At 35.3% G+C, this 20,614-nt stretch overlaps 1 protein-coding gene across 2 annotated transcripts in view; it reads left to right on the plus strand.

Annotated features, from left to right (window-relative positions):
* CDH12 (cadherin 12) overlaps positions 1-20,614 on the plus strand; it is a 439,546-nt gene that overhangs the window by 376,399 nt on the left and 42,533 nt on the right. For both annotated transcript variants that reach the window (XM_053596561.1, XM_053596569.1), the window contains one exon: positions 6,634-6,887. In XM_053596561.1, coding sequence (XP_053452536.1) covers positions 6,634-6,887 — 254 coding nt within the window. The remainder of the gene's footprint in view (positions 1-6,633; positions 6,888-20,614) is intronic.

Raw genomic sequence — 20,614 nt, forward strand, 5'->3', positions numbered from 1 at the left:
CTTTTAGGAAAAGTATCACTGAAAACCAGTAACTAAAACCATTACAAGTTTTGCAATTCTGTTTTTGCTCTTTGTTCGTTTGTTTGTTTGTCTTGGTTACTGAATTTGTTCCAAACATTGCTGTCAGTAAAATACAGGTGTTAAGATAATGTTCATTTCTTTCTTTCTTTTTTTTTTTTTTTTGAGACAGTATCTCACTGTGTCACCCTTGGTAGAGTGCTGTGGCGTCACAGCTCATAGCAACCTCAAACTCTTGGGTTTAAGCGATTCTCTTGCCTCAGCCTCCCAAGTATGTGGCCAGTGCCCTAACCAACGAGTACAGGTGCCGAGCCAATTTCCATGATTCACAAGCTAATTTGTTAAAACTAGCAAAATTTTGTAGTGCTATAACAAATATAGTAGTAACTTGCCCACAGAAAAAATTAAGTTCATTTTTAATATTCTTGCTGAAATTTTTTGAAATACACTGTATATGTTTTTTGTTTAAATTTTAATTTAAAAATATTTTGATGGATAATTCCATGCTCATATATTTCTAAAAGTTTTATAACAAATACTACTGAAATTTTGTCCAAACTAAAATGTAGTCTTTAAAGAAGACCATATTTCATTTTTTTCAGAGAGTTAAGGGAACACTCTCTGTTCATATAGGGACAATTTTTATGCCATCAAATAATTGAATATTTCTAGTAACATACAGCATTGAATCATTTCCTCAATGATGATGAGATACACACAAACTCCCCCATGCCTCCCAGAAAGAATTTGCTGCTATATGTATCAGAAAACTAAGTTTGGGGAACCTTGATGTTTTTGTTAGAATGATGACTGTTCCAAATATCTTGTCTTCATTGTTCAGTCTGGTATAATAAAATTACTTTATAAGAACTTGTTTCTAGTAGCAGTTTCATCCGGGTTCATCTCAGTATAAATCTCTTTTCTTTTTGCTGTCTTTGAAAGGATCTAGTCTGTTTCAGATAAACATACAAGCCTTGATCACTTGGGTTCATTGACAGTTTTCCTTGTCATTGACTCTTAAGATCTGCTAGATAATTGAGAAAGCAGTGTCTTATTATTTTACTAAAGAATATGAGTTGTTTTCTCTTTTTTTTTTTTAAGATTGATGGCTTTGGGCGGCGCCTGTGGCTCAAGGAGTAGGGCGCCAGTCCCATATGCCGGAGGTGGCGGGTTCAAACCCAGCCCCGGCCAAAAAAAAAAAAGATTGATGGCTTTACTGTGTCCATAAAAATAACACTCGCTCAATGTGAAAATGAAAAAAAAAAAAAAGAAAATGAGGTCCTAGAGAACAGTAAAAGGTAAAGCAGAGCAAACACCGCTTCAATGGTCTAACTGGTCCTTTGCTCAGGATCTTTCTGGCTGAAATCAAGGCTTAAATTGGGACTGAAATCTGATCCCCAAGGTTTAGAGAGGCTTAGAGTCTTTTCTCAAGTTCAAGGTTGCTGGCAGATGAGTTCATCATGGCTGGTCTCTCGTGGTAATTACTGTTTTCTTGTGGCTTTTATGACTCTTTTATTACTTCTTGGTTGGGATCTGGACTGAGGCACCCTCCAGGCTCTTGCCACACACCCTCCTATGCTCGCAAGTTTATTTTCTTAAGGTTGTCAGGAAATCATCTGCGTCAGCTCTTTCTTATAAAGACTGTTCTGATTAGGTCAGACCTCTGAAGTATTAAAATCTCTCTTAATTGATTCAATGTCAAGTGTTTAAGGACCTTAATTATATCCGCAGCATTCGGTTTTCTATAAAAACTTAACAAGTTCTCAGGAGTAAAATGCCTTTCAATTCATTGGCCTCTCACATGCTCAAGGGCAGAGTCCTTCATGCAAGGCTAGGATCCCTGGATGCACGAATCATGGAGGGCTTCGTAGAATTCTGCGTGTCACAGCTGCTGGGCGTCACATTCCTCAAATTACATTTGACTGTAGCTATCCACTTTCTCCAACATTGTCTGAAGCATGATGAGGCCTGGAAGAGCTAAGGAGCTATTCATTTATATCTGTGCCCCCAAATTGCTTATGCTGTGTTAAAATGAGAAAATCATATGGCATTTAGCATTTTATGTACATTTCCATGACCTGGACTTCAGCAAATTAAGAACAGAGAAAATAGAAAAAAAAAAAAAGGAGAAAAAACGTAGTATCTTGAATTTTCCTTTTACACACCAGAAAAAAATTAAATATGCCATATTCCATTTCTACATACTTGTGGTTTCTCATTGCACAACTTTTCACAGTGCAAGTTGTTCTGTGAAAATCCTGCTCTCCTTAGTCATCCTTTATAGATACATCTTACACAGCAAGGAGCGCTCAACTAAATTCTCTTTTATTAATCATTGTCTTAATCCTTCTAGAAAGGTTCATAAAATTGCACGGACCCCAATCAAGGCCACAGAATTTTCTGTTTATTGTGTAAGAGCTAAATAGTCCAACTTCATACTAATATATTTCAACTATAAAATATGATTAATTTTCTAATGATTAAAAAAAATCCTATTTGTTCTATACCTATTTCAAATGGTAGTATTTGTATTGATTGTTATGTAAGAGTTTACTGCTCCAAATAGTGGAGAGTAGTCAGATTGGTGGTTAAAGTCAAGTAGAGAGAGATTTCCTTTGCTCCTTCACAGATTTATACTGTTTTGTAAAGTGGGATTGCCTAAGGGTCAGGGTCCTGGAGAAGTAAGTCCACCTAGGATATCATTGTGGCCTTTTCTCCAGTTCTTTGATCACTGCAGGATATACATTTCAGTTGCAAAAAGTCTGTATGTAGAGGAAGCTTCTTTCATCTCAAGCGGTCTCTCCCTGACACCAAATATTTGCCTGCTGTGATAGGTCAGGAGTTCTTAAAAGGCATAGACTGTCTGATCTCCTTAGAAAAATGGGAAAGGTTTTCAGGATTCTCCTTTCATCTCTGGCTTAAAATGGACTTACCAGTTGGGAGTCAATTTCATCCAGATATTTGCAGTGTGTGAACCAGTAGGGAAATAAAATTAAGATCTCACCTAGAAAAGAATTGGCCTAATCATGTAGATAACCAGAGGCTTTTCAACATCTAGGAGCAAATACAGAAATGAATACTAACTCTTATATTCTAAGATAGAAGTTAATTTTAGGCCAAACAAGAAAGTTAGTATGAGCTAGGTCAGCCTTGTTTGCTTAGGAAAGGCAAAAGGATCAGTAAGATGATAAAATTTGAATAGTCTTATACTAGAAGTTTGGGATAATTATCATAGAAAAATATTTTTTAACACTTTTAGAGTATTTTGTGTTTTCAAAAACAGAAATATTAAAATGTTTTAAAGTGTTCTTTAATATGAATTAGCTAATGGTTTTTTTCTATCCTATAATTATTCTCTCTCAGACATCTCTGAAAATATTTGATTTCTATTAAGCACATCCAGTTATGAAGAACTTGATACTTCTTCAAACTCATTTATTAAACAAGATGCTACTATTCTTTAACATGTTGAATAAATCAAGAAAGAAAAGTGTTTGCATCTTTGCATCTTTATGTCCTTCTAGGATATATCCCAGGTTTGGCCAACATATAAACCATCGACAAATATATAAGCAGGGTGGCACAGCCCCATATACCAGAGGTGGTAGGTTCAAACCTGGCCCCGGCCAAAAACTGAAAAAAACAAAAACAAAAACAAATATATAAGCAAATAAAATTAATTCTCTTTCTCTAAATTTACACTTTTTAATGACTTATTGTTAATTCACACTAACTGATTTATAGAATAAGTTTAATTAATATTGAACATGACAGCCATTCAGATATTAAAACATGTGTTCTTTTTTTGCCTTGATCTTCTTCATTCCAAGCCAGACATTCTCAGTCATTGTAGTGGTTTCTTATTTATGGCTTGAATAAAGATTTTCCATCCTATTCTGACAATTGTTTGTCTTTTCTTAAATCTGATTCCTGTAACAAAACACATTAGCCAAGCATTAGGCTGATCAAAACAAAAGCCTCATTGGACTATCCCTCTCTTTTTCTAAAGATTACATTTACATTCCTGTAACCAATGAGCATATTATCAATCATTGCATAGCAGGCACACTACTCTTTACTTATATTGCCTTTATTATTTGTGCAACCAAAAAGATAGAAATGAAAGGAAATCAATATTAGATGATAATAGTCATAAGGAGAGTAAATGACATACAGAAAGTTAAAGAAAGCAATGAATGAAAAACAGACACAACTTGAATAAAAATGTGATGATTTAGATTTTAAAAAGGAAGTAATTACAGGGAAAATAAATATAGGTCCTCCTGAAGGAAAATAAATACAGAGAAAGGGCCTCGATGTCTTATCCAGGCAGGACTATTGTTTTCCTATAATATAAATTCTATGGAATTATGAGAGGTTTTTAAGGATTTCACAGTATTTTTTTCCTTTTCTTTTCCCCTCCTCAAAAGAGGAAATGCATAAAACAACAATCATATCTTAAAAAGGTAAAACTTCTACCTCGTTTATTTTCGCCAAGTGTATTGACTATAGGAACAGATGTTAACATATCAATTAACTAGCCAGTGGAGTAAAACTGGAGGGAATTACTTTACAAAACAAATTTTTAAAGGTCTCAGAAAATCATTAATTTTAAACTCATATTGTGTTATATTTTCATAGGCAATAAGAAGTCAGAGCCATTGACTTTAAACTTAACACTTCAACAGTGCACCACAGTGTCACCCTATTTGGGGAATAATTTTCAGTTAATTGGAACATAAACCTAATTTCACAGTGAGGGTGAATGTAAACCGTGGTTAGCTAAAAGTGAACTGTGACTTTGTGGAAAATGACTTCCTATGTCTCATACCATCTTTAATTGGATCATATTTGAAAGCCATAAATCTTGGTAACATATGCTGAGGATGAGCTAAAATGCTGATAAATATATAGATTCAGTTTGGCAAACAGAGAGAACCAAACACGTTTCATTATTGCCACTATGTATGCATTTAAATCTTGATATAGATCCTTTTTTCAGTGAATAGACCACAACATTCAAAAATATTTAATAGAAAAATGACATCATTCTTAAAATAAGAAAAGTGGTCCCATAAAAATCCTATATTTTGTTATTCCAAATTTGCAGCTGGAATCTAAAGAGTATTTTCAATTATCCAATTTTTTTTGTTCAGCCTTTTTAAATTATTACTTAACGCCACTAGAGGTCAGTATTGAATAAGAGCAGAGATGTGTTTTACATTTGCTTGCCTGGTGTTTAGCTTTGCTCATATGAAATGAATAAGCCTCCATAAAGTACGTGATTGCAAGAGGGACTTTACCTAACAATTGCAATCAGTATAACCTGGCTTATTGTACCCTCAATGAATCCCCAACAATAAAAAAAAAAAAAAAAAATTCTATTAGTGGGCGGCGCCTGTGGCTCAGTCCATAGGGCGCCAGCCCCATATACCGAGGGTGGTGGGTTCAAACCCGGCCCCGGCCAAACTGCAACCAAAAAAAAAATAGCCGGGCGTTGTGGCGGGCGCCTGTAGTCCCAGCTACTCGGGAGGCTGAGGCAAGAGAATCGCTTAAGCCCAGGAGTTGGAGGTTGCTGTGAGCTGTGTGAGGCCACGGCACTCTACCGAGGGCCATAAAGTGAGACTCGGTCTCTACAAAAAAAAAAAAAAAAATTTCTATTAGCAAACAAATCCTAGTTTTTAAAATCTTAAAAGAATATTATGCCAAGATTTTCACACTGTGATGAAACTAAGGAAAAGGCATATTACCAAGCCAGCCTAATTTCTGAGGATTCACATTGGCAGACAAGGGTACACATATCAGTGGAACACTGGTCTGAAAAATTTGTCATGGGAGAAAAAGCTAATGACTTTTATGTACTAGTGGGTTGGGCCATAGTGCTTATTTGCTAATTAAAGATTAAAGCCTGAACTTGAGTTAAAACAGAAATAGTTTATAAGTCAGTAGATAGTTGGTTAAAATGAATGCCACTATTTTATTGATCAGAATAGAGCTTTCAGTTAGGTTGGTGTGGTCTGTACCTGGGTCCACTGAAGGGCTTAATTATGAGCTTTGGTGGTGGGAGGCTCAAATGTTACGGTTGTTTCGGTGAATTGGAAGTGGTTGTGTTGAAACACCACAATCAACTCAAGGTCTTCCAGCAAAGTTAAAGTGGAAGAATTTCTATTAGCATTACTGAGTACCAAATCCCATGGAATATGTATACAGGAGTGGTCTAACAGTTTTATTTTAAAATTAAAAAAAATTGATATTATTTTTCTAGAAATTATGAACATTGCATTTAATTAAACTTACGATAAACAATTCAGAATTGAAATAAAAAAAAAGAAATGAATAAACCTGTCTCCCAAAGTGTCCGCAGGTGTATTATGTAGATTTCAATGTATGCAACTGACTGTCTTTGCAAATTACTTAGCTTCTACACGTGTGTGGCTCTTTTCTTAAACTATTTGCCTTATACGTAATTCCCTTATCCACTAATTATAAAGGAAAATGAAAATTTGAAACTAGTACAATTGGTTATACTTGCAAATTGCTCTGAAGTAATGTTCATCATTTTTGTCACATTCTATATAAACGCGCCCCTTCATTTTTGATTTGTTCCCATTACAGCCATTAGATTTTGAAACAAAGAAGGCATATACTTTTAAAGTAGAGGCCTCTAACCTTCACCTTGACCACCGCTTTCACTCTGCCGGTCCTTTTAAGGACACAGCCACGGTGAAGATCAGTGTGCTGGACGTGGACGAGCCGCCGGTTTTCAGCAAGCCGCTCTACACCATGGAAGTTTACGAAGACACTCCAGTTGGGACAATCATTGGGGCTGTCACCGCCCAAGACCTGGATGTGGGCAGTAGTGCCGTTAGGTGAGATAAAGAAACATACTGTTTCCTACGTGTCAGTAAAAACAAAGCAAAAACAAGTTAAAAAAAAATCCCTGACCAAAACTGCATGATTTAATAACAGAATATGGTACTGGAAAATATAATGACTTTACCTAGGAACAGAGGAAATGCCACAGGAATTGAACAAAAACAGCCACTACCAATCAGTGCACCGGTGTTTTACTGGTGGTGTGATATTACACGTGTCACTCAAGCTAGCAAATCTCAAGGTTTTACGTATAAAGGGATTTAATATACAACCTCAATAGTGATCGTCATGATTAATGATACTAAGATGCATTAACAGTGTGTTATAGTAGATATTCACAAACTGAGTGTGGTGGCTCACAGCTGTAAGCCTAGCACTCCGGAAGGCTGAGGCAGGTTGCTTGTGCTCAGACCAGCGTGCATGGAGTGAGACCCTGCCTCTACTAAAAATAGAAAAAAAAGGAGACAGGTATCTTGTCTTATGCCTGTAGTCCCAGCTACTGGGGATACTCGGGTAGGGGGATTGCTTGAGCCCAGGAGTGTGAGGCTGTAGTGAGCTATGATGATACCACAACCCTAGGGTTGACAGAATGAGACTGTCTCAAAAAAAAAAAAGATATTAATAAATTTTCTAATTATTCCAAAATTGATGTCCTCTTACCTAAAATCAGTGCTTGAGCTACATTTTAGGTGGAGTGAGTGGAAGCGCATTTCTAGTCAGTCCTAGAGTGAAATAATTATGGAATTGCTCAAAGCCCAGACTTTGCAAGGAGCTTCGTCTTGCTCATCTCTCTCCCACGCCCCATCCGTAAATTCCAATAGCACCACCAAGGCATGGTAAGATTTTCCTTTTCCTTATTGCCATTTGAATTTCCTGCCACATACCTACAACTATTGGGAAGGAACAAAAAAACAAAAAACCTCCACAAACCAGACAAAGATACGATTTATTCTGAATACCACATCCCTAAAGTGTTGAATGATTAGTATGTAAGAACCAAACTAAAGAAAACAAATTAAAGAAAACATTCATAAAGCAGAAACACTCTATTGACATAGAAATAGGCAAATATCTTCTAAAGTTTTATTCCATATGGTAAGTAATGATAAGATACCCTGTTTCCCCGACAGTGTCTTATTTTAAGGTGTGCTCCCAAAGATGCACTAGCTCTTATTTTCAGGAGACGTGTTATCTTTCCTGTAAGTAGGTCTTATTTTCGGAGTATGTCTTATTTTCGGGGAAACAGGCTAGATCAATACAAGAGATCACATAGTCAAATCTCAGGAACTGTCAGGAATGCACGTATAACTTGCTGTCTGTATTTGTCTGAATCCTTCCCTTAAGGTTACATGAATACTGGGTTCAGTCCATTGTGGTTGCTATAAACGAGTACCATCTTCTGAATGATTTCAACATTAACATTTCTTTCTCACAATTCTGGAGACTAAAACATCCAAAATCAAGGTGCCAGCAGATCTGGTGTCTGGTGAGGACCTTCTTGCTATTTAGCAGATGGTCACCTTCTCTTTGTACGCACACCCTGCAGAAAGAGAAGGAGGGCTCTCCAGGGTCTCTCTCAGAAGGGCACTAGTTCTCTTAGGAAAGCTACACCCTGATGACCTAATTACTTCCCAAAGGCACCACTTCTTTTTTTTTTTTTTTTTTGTAGAGACAGAGTCTCACTGTACCGCCCTCGGGTAGAGTGCCGTGGCGTCACACAGCTCACAGCAACCTCTAACTCTTGGGCTTACGCGATTCTCCTGCCTCAGCCTCCCGAGCAGCTGGGACTACAGGCGCCCGCCACAACGCCCGGCTATTTTTTTTGTTGCAGTTTGGCCGGGGCTGGGTTTGAACCCGCCACCCTCGGCATATGGGGCCGGCGCCCTACCCGCTGAGCCACAGGCGCTGCCCACCAAAGGCACCACTTCTAACACCCTTATACTGAAGGATAAGATTTCAAGATGAGAATTTTAGGGGAACACAGAAATTCATTGCATAACATTCTACTTCTAGCCCCTCAAACTTATGTCCTTCTTGCATGCAAAACACATCAATCCTAAGAGCCCCCAACGTATTTTCTTAGTCTAAAATGAACTCTGAAGTCTAAAGTCTCATCAAAATATCATCTAAACCAAAAGAAGGTAAGACTCAAGGTCCTGTCTCGCTGTGAACCTGTGAAGCCAAACAAGCCGTACGCTTCCAAAATGCAATGATGGGGCATTCCTATTCCAAAAGGGAGTAAGAAGAAAGAGGAGAAGTGGTGACAGATCTCACATCAGTCCAGATACTTACACGGTGAACTCATTCAACTTTAAGTCTCAGGAATAACCTTTCGCTGGCTCAATAGATTCTCCGCCTTTAAGGCTAACTGGGGTGGAAGTCCAACTTCTACACATAATCGCCCTCACTCAGAGAAGCACTGCTCAGCGCGTGGAACTCTGTGGTGGACTCACCCACATGCAGGGGTCTCAGCGACAGGGCTAAACTGGGCCTGAGCCCTGCCTCATGGATGTCCTAGCATTGATCCTACACTTAGAAATAATTATGAAAGCAGCCACGTATGTGGGCCTGATGATGCTGACTCACCTTAGGGTTGTTCTTTTTTCCCCTTAGCTTGAAGGATGGCACATGTGCACAGCTGAAGAGCTCTATAATCAGATTCTATAGTGCTTGAGACATTGGACAGTCTTTCTGCATTTTTACCAATTTCTCTGTTTTCTTTAGTACCAGCTGGCCGTGTTTCAGCTTTTCCAATCTCATCTCTATTCCTGGCTGTTGTTGACACAGCCACAGAGGATGAAGTCTGTAATTCACACCCATGTTAATCTTGTGATCAGATAATCTGTTGGCCAACTCTTAGTGTGTTCTATTAAACGCACTCTCTTGTTTTTTGTGAAGTGGGCAGGCTGAGATATATCCAAGTCCAGATTTCTGATTCCTTTTTTGTGTAAAAACTCCATCTTCAATTTCTCTTGTTTCATGTTTTATTATAGTCAGAGGAAACAAGCTACTACTTTCACTCTTTGCTTCAAAATATCCTCACTTAAATATCTAGTTTCATCCCTCCAAAGTTTTACCTTCCACTATCTACTAGAATATAAACACTATTCACCCAAGTTCTTTGCCACTTTGTAGCAAAAACTGCTTTTCCTCCAGTTTCCAATAACACGCTCTCCTTTCTCTCAGAGATTTCATGAAAATGACTTTCACTGACATGTTCCCACCAATATACTGTTAGTGATAATTTAGAAATGCTAAGAAAACAGAACATTTTGTATAGTTCTCTTCTTTCTGAGTCCTCACCACTAGAACCCTGAATGTTCATTTTTATAGAACTTCAAAACTCTTCTAGCCTTATTACGCAGGTCTGACATCTCTTCTGCTATTTTAGGTATTTGTGATGGTTTCATCCCTATGGAGGGCTACCTGTTTCTGTCACTCAGGTCAGGCTGCCCTGACAAAGTACCATGTAGACCTGGTGATTAAGCAACAAACAATTACGTATTTCAGGTCTGAGGCTGGGAAGTCCACAGTCAAGGTAAGGTCCAGTGACCGGTGACAGCTTGTTTCCTATTTAGAAGAAGGTTGTTTTCTTGAAACACGTAGCAGAAAGAAAAAGAGAGCTCTCAAGTTCCCTTTTGTAAAGGCACTAATTCTACTCAAGAGGGCTCTACATTTCTTACCTTTCTGATCCTCTCTCTCTCCTTCTCCATCTTTCTCTCCTTTCTCTCTCTCTCTCTCTCTACACACACACACACACACACACACACACACACATCTCCAGTATGTGTTGAGACATTATTTGAATTAATTAGTTAAAACATTGATTTATTTGGGTGGCGCCTGTGGCTCAAAGAAGTAGGTCACTGGCCCCATATGCTGGAGGTGGCGAGTTCAAACCCAGCCCCGGCCAAAAACTGCCCCCCCCAAAAAAATTTATTTATTTAATTTATTTATTTTTTATTGTTTGGGATTCATTGAGGGTACAAAGAATTAGGTTACACTGATTGTATTTGTCAGATAAAGTCCCTCTTATAATTGTGTCCCACCCCCAAGTGGTGCTCTATACATCATGACCCTCCCCCCTTTCCTCTCCCCACTTGCTCATTCCCTTTCCCCACCCCTTGTATTAGCTCATCCACTGCCTTCATATTAGAATTGAGTACATTGGATTCTTGCTTCTCCATTCATGTGATGCTTTACTAAGAAGAATTCATCGTACCTCCAGCCAGGTTAATACTAAAGATGTAAAGTCTCCATCTTTGTTAATGGCTGAATGGGATTCCATGGTATACATATACCACAGCTTGATAATCCATTCCTGGGTTAGTGGGCATGTAGGCCTTTACCACCTTTTGACAATTGTAAATTGAGCTGCGATAAGCAGTCTAGTGCAAATTGTCCTTCTAATAAAAGAATTTTTTTTTTTTCCTTCTGGGTAGATGCCTAGGAAGGAGAGTGCAGGATCAAATGGGATGCCTGATTTGAGTTCTTTGAGGACACTCCATACTTCCTTCCAAAAAGGTTGTACTAGTTTGCAGTTTCACCAACAGCGTAAAAATCTCCACATCCACACCAACATCTGCAGCTTTGAGACTTGGTGATGTGGCCTGTTGCCTCTGGAGTTAGGTGATATCTTAGGGTAGTTTTGATTTGCATTTATCTGATGTTTAGAGATGATGAGCATTTTTTTTCCCATGATTGCTAGCCATTTATCAGTCTTCTTTAGAGAAGGTTCTATTCATGAGTCTTATCCAGTGATAAGACTCAACAGATTGTTGGATCTGTTTTGTTGATTAATTTGAGTTCTCTACAGATCCTAGTTATCCAATTCATAATATGCAAACATTTGTCTTTGTCCGATTTATAATATGCAAACATCTTTTCCTATTCTGAAGATTGTCTGTTTGCTTTGGTTGTTGTCTCCTTAGCTGTGTAGAAGCTTTCCAGCTTAAGTCCCATTTGTTTATTTTTGTTGTTGCAGTTGCCACAGAAGTCTTCATAAAATCTTTACCCAGACCGATATCTTCACGTGTTTTCCCCTCACTTTCTTTGAGGATTTTCATTATTTCACGCCTTAGATTTAAATCTTTTATCCATCTTGAATCAATTTTTAAAAGTGGTGAGGTGTGTGGGTGCAGTTTGAATCTTTTACATGTGGTTATCCAGTTGTCCCAACACCATTTATTGAATAATTATTCTTTTCCCTAGTGTATTTTCTTGTTTGGTTTATCAAAGATCAACCACATTGTGGCTGTAAGAAGTTACTTTCTTTTTCTTTCTTTCTTCTTCTTCTTCTTCTTTTTTTTTTTAATTGCAGTTTTCGGCCGGGGCTGGGCTTGAACCCACCACCTCCGGCATATGGGGCCTGTGCCCTACTACTTTGAGCCACAGGCACTGCCCTTTTTTTTCTTTTTTTTACTCCTAACAATTTTTTATTAAATTATAACTGTATACATTAATGCATTTATGGGGTACAATGTGCTGATTTCATATACAATTTGGAATGCTTACATCAAACTTGTTAACATAGCCTTCACCTCACTTACTTAATTATTGTGTTAAGACATTTATAATCTACTCTTCTTAGATTTGTTATGTACCCTTGCAATATGTAGCACAGGTGAGGTCCTACCCATTACCCTCCCTCCACCGGGCCTCAACCCTCATCTCCTTTCACCATCCGCTTCCTTCCTTCATCCTAGGCTATAGTTGTATTTTATCTTTCATATGAAAGTATGTGTGATTATATATTGGTTTCATTAATAGTACTGAGTACATTGGATACTTTTTAACCATTCTTGAGATATTTTACTAATAAGAATATGTTCCACCTCCATCCATGTAAACATAAAAGAGATACAGTCTCCAACAGTTTCATCTCATGGTTTTCTATTAGGTTCCAAATGTTGATTTCTGTGTTATTACCATGCTGTTTTGATTACAGTGGCCTTGTAGTATAGGTGAAAGTCTGGTAGGGTGATAATCCATGACTTTGCTTTTATTATTAAGAATTGCCTGAGTTATATGGAGTTTTTCTGGTTCCATACAGAACGAAAAATTATTTTTTCCAAATCTTCAAATTTTTATGTTGGTATTTTAATGGCGATTGCATTGAATCTGTAGATTACTTTGAGTAGTATAGACATTTTCACAATGTTGATTCTTCTCAGCCAAGAACATGGTATGTTCTTCCCCGTGTTAATAACTTCTGCTATTTCTTTCCTTAGGGTTTTATAATTTTTCACTTCTTTTGTTATGTATATTCCTAGGTAATTCATTTTGTTGGAAGCTATGTGAAGAGAATTTTGTCCATGATTAGCTTCTCATCTTGGCTGTTATTGGCATATATAAAAGCTACTGATTTGTGAACATTGATTTTATATCCTGAGATATTCCTGTATTTTTTGAACACTTCTAGGAGTCCTCTGGTTGAGTTTTTGGGTTCTCTATGTGTGACATCAGATTGTCAGCAAAGAGGGAGAGTTCGACTTCCTCTATACACATTTAGATACCTTTCATATCCTTCTGCTTCTTGATTGTGTTGTCTAGAACTTCCAGCACTCTGTTGAATAGTAATGGTGATAGAAGACAACCTTGTCTAGTTCCAGTTTTAACTGGAAAAGTTTTCAGTTTTACTCTATTCAGTGCAACATTAGCCTTGGGTTTGTCTTAAATGGCTTGGATCACATTAAGAAATGTGCCACCTCTGCCTAAATTCTTAAGTGTTCTAATTAAAAAAGGATGCTGAATTTTATTGACTGCTTTTTCTGTATCTATTGAGAGGGTCATATGGTTTTTGTTTTTGCTTCTGTCAATATTAGGAATTATGTTTATGGACTTGTGTATGTTAAAACAGCCTTGTATCCCTGGGATGAAACCTACTTCATTGTGATGAATGATTTTTTTTTTTTTTAATAAGTGAAGGCGATCTATTGACTTAGATTCTATTGAGAATTTTGCATCTATATTCACTAGTGAAATTGGTCTTAAATTATCTTTTTTAGTTGGGTCTTTTCCTGGTTTTGGTATTAGGGTCATGTGCTAGGAAATGTGTTAGGAAAGATTCCTTCTTTCTAAATTTTTTGAAATAATTTCTGCAGGATGGGTATAAGCTGTTCTTTGAAGTTTTGGTAGAATTGTGGTGTGAAGCTATCTGGGCTTTTTTGGGGGGTGGGGTCAGATTTTTTATTGTTTCTTCGATCTCAATTCTTGAAATCTGTCTGTTCAAGAGATCTATTTCTTCTTGATTAAGTGTAGAGAGAGGATGTGATTCCAGTTATTGATCCATTTCTTCCATTTTGTCAAATTTCTGAGAATATATTTTCTTGTAGTACTCAGAGATGATCTCTTTAATCTCTGTGGCATCTTTTGTTATTTCCCCTTTATCATTTCTGATTGAGGTTATTAAAGATTTTACTTTTTGTTTCTAGTTAATCTGGCCAAATTTTATCAATTATATTTCTTTCTTCTAAAAACTAGCACTTTGTTTTGTTAGTTTTCTGGAGGATTCTTTTGTTTTCAGTTTCATTAATCTATTATTTAATTTTGTTTATTTCTTTTCTTCTGCTGCATTTGGATTAGATTGTTCTTCTTTTTTCAATTCCATAAGATGGTTCATGAGTTTCTTCTTGTGCTCTGTTTCTGTATTTCAAATGTAGGTCTCTAATGTGATAAATTTCCCTCTGAAGACTGCTTTTGCTGTGTCCCACATGTTTTGGTAACTTGTGTCTTCATTGTTATTATGTTTGAGGAATCTAACAATATCCTCTTTTATCTTTTCCTAAACTCAACTATCATTCAGCATAGGGTTGTTTAATTTCCAAGCCTTTGTGTGAAGATGAACATTTTTGTTGAAGTTGAGTTCTACGTTATTGCTTTGTGATCTGAGAAGATATGAGGCATAATTTCTATTCTTTTAATTTTGTTGAAGTTTGATTTGTATCCTATGATATGGTCGATTTTGGAGTATGTAGAATGGGCTGACAAGAAAAATGTATATTCCTTAGCTTTGGGGTGGTGTCCATTATATGGGTGTCCATTATATGTCCATTAATCCCATTTGCTCTAGGGTCTCATTTAAGTCCTTTTTAGTATTGCAACATTATTGATAATCTGCTCTAGTAATGGTTGTCACATACTGACTTGTCATCACTCATCAGTCTTGTTTCTGAAGCACTTGCATGTAGTGTTGATAATTATGAAAGTGGAAAAAGCCTTATGAATAAAAATTTTTCAAGAATGTTAACAGTTTTTGAAGAAATGTTGAAGGTTGTAACAAAAATAATGAATTCTAATTGAGACTCTACAGCTCAACAAATGAGAATTTAAGTATATAGCAAAGCTCCATGTCTTGAGAATACACTAAGTTGTTTAATTTACTATATATTTATGCTTAATTTTGATGACTGACAAATGAATGATGAGGCCAAAATATTATCAAAAATATAATTTTAATGTGATACTAAAAATCTCCTCCCCCAAATAAACAGAAATAAACATTCCATAAACAGAAAATATCATCAGATAAAAGTACATCTTTTTAAATCCAAGAAAATTATGAGAGTCAAGACTTTGGTGTAAGGAACAAAGAAAGATCCATATCAAAGGAAGTCTCTTGCTCTAAATGTGTTTTTCTTTTTTTTTTTAATTTTTAAAAATTTTTTAATTCACAGGTGCTAGCATCTGACAAGTGCTGTTTTATGTGAAATAAAGTAGTATGTATGGTCTTACTTCTTTTCTACAGTGGGCTGTTTTGCTAAACTTGTAGACACACCTGGCTCCAATTGATACCCATGAGGGGCTGTCAAAAGATAAAACTGTTGATGAATCAACATGAAACTTGTTTGTTCAAAGCCCTGGGAGTAAATAACAAACTTGAATTATGTTTGCTAGGGTATACGTAGAACCAGAGTTATCCGTCTTTGGTCTGAAAACCCATTTACTCATTTAAGCATGATAGTGAAAAAATTTTGTGAAAACTAAACAACAAAATGTAAAATTACTTGTCATGTTTATATATGCTTTATTTTGTTTTTCTTTGCTCAATCATTTTATCACATGGTCAATGTGCAAGGTATTAATTTAGGATTATGTCATTACCTACCACTGGGTATTTTATCATCATCATCATCATCGTCATCATCACTGAGCTCAGCAAAAAGTCAGAAAGCACTGACACCAAGAACTGAGTCAGCTTAGAGGAAAGCTTCCTTATGTTTTCCTGTGTGGCAAATATACCATATTTGGTTCCTCCCCCTTTGCCTGGCCCTACTTTAATTTCTAGTTATTATTTTCTTTACTCTTTCAGCATTTGCCATTTGATGCACTGATTTCCTGCCTTAGTGTTGTATAGCAGTAGATCTTGTTATAATATAGGTCATGGAAATGATTTGTAGTGAGACTAATGAGAGTGGAGAGAGCAACCCCCCCACCAGTAACATGGGGGATTTTTACAATAATGAGCCTTTGAGTTTAGAAATGAAATTTAAAATAGTTGATTACTCAATTCTATTGAAAGATGCTTTTGACTTTGAGTTTTAATGATTCAGGTTACAGAGTAGTCAATAAATATTTGTTAAATGAATGACTTACTCGCTCTAGCACTAATTTCAACTAAATATTAAAATGGCATAGTACTCATTTGTAACTATGTTCGGCATTAAGAAAAATCAACTTTTTAAAGTACTTTGTTGATAAATCTAGAAAAATATCCTAAAAACTATGAAAATTTTAATGTTTCAATCCTTAGGCTTATTTCAAAATATTTTCTGAGAATTATCTCTATTAATTAACTGATAGGAAGTACTATAAAAATATTTATTTTTGTATGGATTATGATCCTGTAGCTTTGCACATCATCAAATATTTGTTGCTTATGTGCCTCCTTGATGAGCTTAAAAATATATACATTTTATTAAATTCACATTTCAAATGCTAAAGGAAAAAGAGAAGGTAAGAAGCACTCAAAAAGGATTAATTATTTTATCTTAATGAATATTTTATATAGCCCTCTGGATACAATTTTCCCTTCCAATAGCTATATGAAAGTGTTTTATAAGAAATTAGTTTATAAAAATAAAAGTAATTTTCTATCTGCTAAATAATGAAATTAAATGTGAAAAACTAAATAAACTTACACAGAACAAGAAATTGGATTCTGCAAAGGAAGAGTTTTTAAAGCACACATTAAGAAAAAAATGTGTTACTTTCTTTATCAGAAACTATTCTTCATGGATTACTTTATTAATTATAAGTGGAGGTAACCACTAGCTATGACAAAGTACTGCTAGCAAATATTATAAATTCTTATATGATTTGTAAGCATGCAGAAAACAAACATGCAGAAACAATCTAAAAGATGTTAAATGAAAAAGATAGAAGAATTGTGTACACATTGGTAGACATGAAGAGAAAGGAATACCTCAAAGAAACCCATGGGAAAACAAAGCAATAAAAGGGAAGGTGAACTTTAGAAACTATAGTAGTAGCTGAATGTGTTACTCTCCAGGGAATTTTTTCTATTCATCTTTTTTCACAACTCTTCTACACTTAGTGTTTAGGAGGCACAACAGAATATTTTTCTAAAGTTAGATTTTACAAGAAGTCTACTTGCAAATGTGCTGATGGCACTTGGCCTCCAATAACTTCATTTATAGACACTAAGAAAGTGAGAAATTATTTTACCAACAAGAAAGAAAGAAAGAAAGAAAGAAAGAAAGAAAGAAAGAAAGAAAGAAAGAAAGAAAGAAAGAAAGAAAGAAAGAGTAAAAAAAGTACATATTTTTGATAAGAAATTGATTTTATAAAATTTTCTAAGGAAACAGAACTTAAGACCCATAAAGATGATAAATACCCATGTGTACTAGCCCTTTAAAAAGTCTTATTCATATATCTAAAAATAGATCAGTTTATGATAGATTTGGAGAAAAGCACATGTACACACATGTAAATATTATATTTCATTAAAATTGTGATGCACATTTTATACCAAGAAAATTATTAAAATTAAAGTACTTTTTAAGCTGGTATATGAGAGCTTGTTCATCATAGTCTCAATTCTCAAATATCTTTTCATTTTGTTCACTTTGAGGGAGGTGGTTTAAAATGTGTATATGTATTTATATAACAAACCAAAATGATAAATACTATGACAGGATTCAGGATGGTGGTTTTAATGCATGTGAAAGACACAAACAAGAAGATATTTAGAGGGCAGAAGAAGAGAAATGAGTTAGAATAAGCAATATATCTGATTATCTTAAAAAGATTAATATCGAAAATGGCAAAAGTCTAGAATGAAGGACATGAACTAGAGGATGAGAAACTACAGTATTTTAGTTGGAGGGAATAAACTGGAGAAAAGGTGTGTTTTAGTATGTCACATTCTCAGATTTCGTCATACTAATTCTGAGCTTTAAAGTTTATCAGTAGGTTATTATGCATGTATTTAATCTCTCCTTAATGTCTTCAGGTACAAACTCAGCAGAAGCTACACCCAATGAGACAATTGAGTATATAAAACTTCAGACATGCTTTTATCAAGTTGTTAGTAAATATGAATCTTTTATAGTGGAAGTCTATCTGAAAATATTAAAGAAAGACAGCATTTTTACTAGCATACTGTCTTATTTTGTTTGCACTGGAGTAAAACAGCATTCTTCCCAAATTTACAACAGGTGAATGATTAAGAATACATAATTATAAATTTGTTGATGAAGAATTTAAAATATTATAGAAAATGATGCATTCTTTGTGAATAAAATTTTGTTTCTCTCCAGCAAATCGTCAACTCACTAGGAGTCAACGTAAAAGAAACTATTAAAAGAACGTGTACCTTCGGCGCCTGTGGCTCAAGGAGTAGGGCGCTGGTCCCATATGCTGGAGGTGGTGGGTTCAAACCCAGCCCCGGCCAAAAACCAAAAAAAAAAAAAAAAAAAAAGAACGTGTACCAAGGTGAACAAGTTTACTTTATTTACATCAGTGACAATTGACAATTAACATACAACAATATTGTAATAGCTATTTTGGGTTGAGTTCTGGGCTGATAACTTTGGTCAGATTTTTTTAAACATCACAGCTAATATTAGTTTACAGAGGGAGAAACTGAGGCCCAGGAAGATCAAATTATGTCTTCGGGAAGGATGGGAAAATGATTTAAACAAATAAATCCCAATTTCAGAGGTCATACTACTAACAGTGCTGCTACTTAAATTTAATTGAAATACTAATCTAAATTTTTTAGTTGCTTTGTATTTCTAAGATGTTGGAGAATAAAATTATAATTTGAGAGTTTTCTGCAGCTTATTAAACAAAGTGGCTAGAATGGCAACACACTGTAGTAAAAATGTGATGGTGGCTCCTGGTATATTCCTGAAAGCATTCAAAACCTTTTCCATGCTTAAAATATTTACACTTTATAATAACCTAGCTAAACTGGAAAATGTTAAATTGGAGTGTGACAGTCTTGACATTGATCAGGCTGGATATGTTAAAGTCAAATTATGCAGTTGTTTTATTAGTGTGCTATTGGATTTTTAACATGTGAAAAATCACCTCATTAAAACTTGGTGCTTAATTTCTTTTTATTTTTCTAGAGAACCATAAGTTTTGAAATATTTAGAAATAACTGAGCATTCAGAGTTGTCCAAACTCAAAGTATTACTAACACAGATCTGTAGCTCTAATTTTTAAGAACCGGAGTTAGATAGCCAATGATGAATTTGCTTATATTTTCAAGTTTTACATTATTCTAGTAATAAACTAAATAGAATCTCTATTACTAAGTGCCCAGGTATTAGTAAGGATGGTAGATTATTTTTGAAGCTGTCCTGTTATGCTTAAAGTAAATCCTCCAAATGAAAGAATATCCTTATCTCCATAGTTATATTAGCAACCTGGATGATTTTGGTTGGGTTGATCTTTTGCCTACTAGAGGTTTAGGTTCTTCGCTTTGGCTCTAAGCACTGAGATTATTCCTAGTGTAAGCACAAATATCATAATGCTTTTCCTTCTCTTTATCATTTATTGAATTGCTTTTGGAGAGTAGCTCCTTTCTCACAATTATCTGAAACTTTTAATATTATTTTTAGTTTTTAAAGATTAGTAACCTTTAGTATATAATGAATAGATATTAAACTCTCTCCTTGCAAAATATAGTAATAAACAATGATGAGTAGAATACTAGTGAAATAAATTCACTTTATAAGATATCCCATACTATTCAAAGAATTAAGAGAGTATGAATAATTTTCAGATTAGATAGAAAGCAGAGAAATCACAAGGAGAAAATGCAAGCAGAATTACAAGAAATAAGGAAAATGAACGTCTTCTTTTTTCAAAACTAGTGTCTATATTTGGGTCTCAATTGGTAAATAACTCAAGTTAAAATTATATCTTAATTCAGAGTCATTTGGCCACTGCTGCTAGAGAGAGTAATAAATCAGTGGTGTCCTGGAACAATAGGCATTCGACTTGGTCCAACTGAACAGTTATGATGAAGTCACTGAAAAAGATTTTAGAATAAACATGTTTAAAACCTCAAAGTACATATTAAATCTATGCTTGAAATGTGATCATGAGATTGTTAATGGGAACAGAAATTAAATTCACACATGCAAGTGCAATATATTAAGACAAGAACAATGAATTCAGTGATGAATCTTTCCTACATGAAAGAAACTTCTGTATAGCCAACAAAACAAAATACAGTTGTTTTACT

Source organism: Nycticebus coucang, chromosome 1, assembly GCF_027406575.1.
Source record: "Nycticebus coucang isolate mNycCou1 chromosome 1, mNycCou1.pri, whole genome shotgun sequence".
Lineage (NCBI taxonomy): Eukaryota > Metazoa > Chordata > Mammalia > Primates > Lorisidae > Nycticebus > Nycticebus coucang.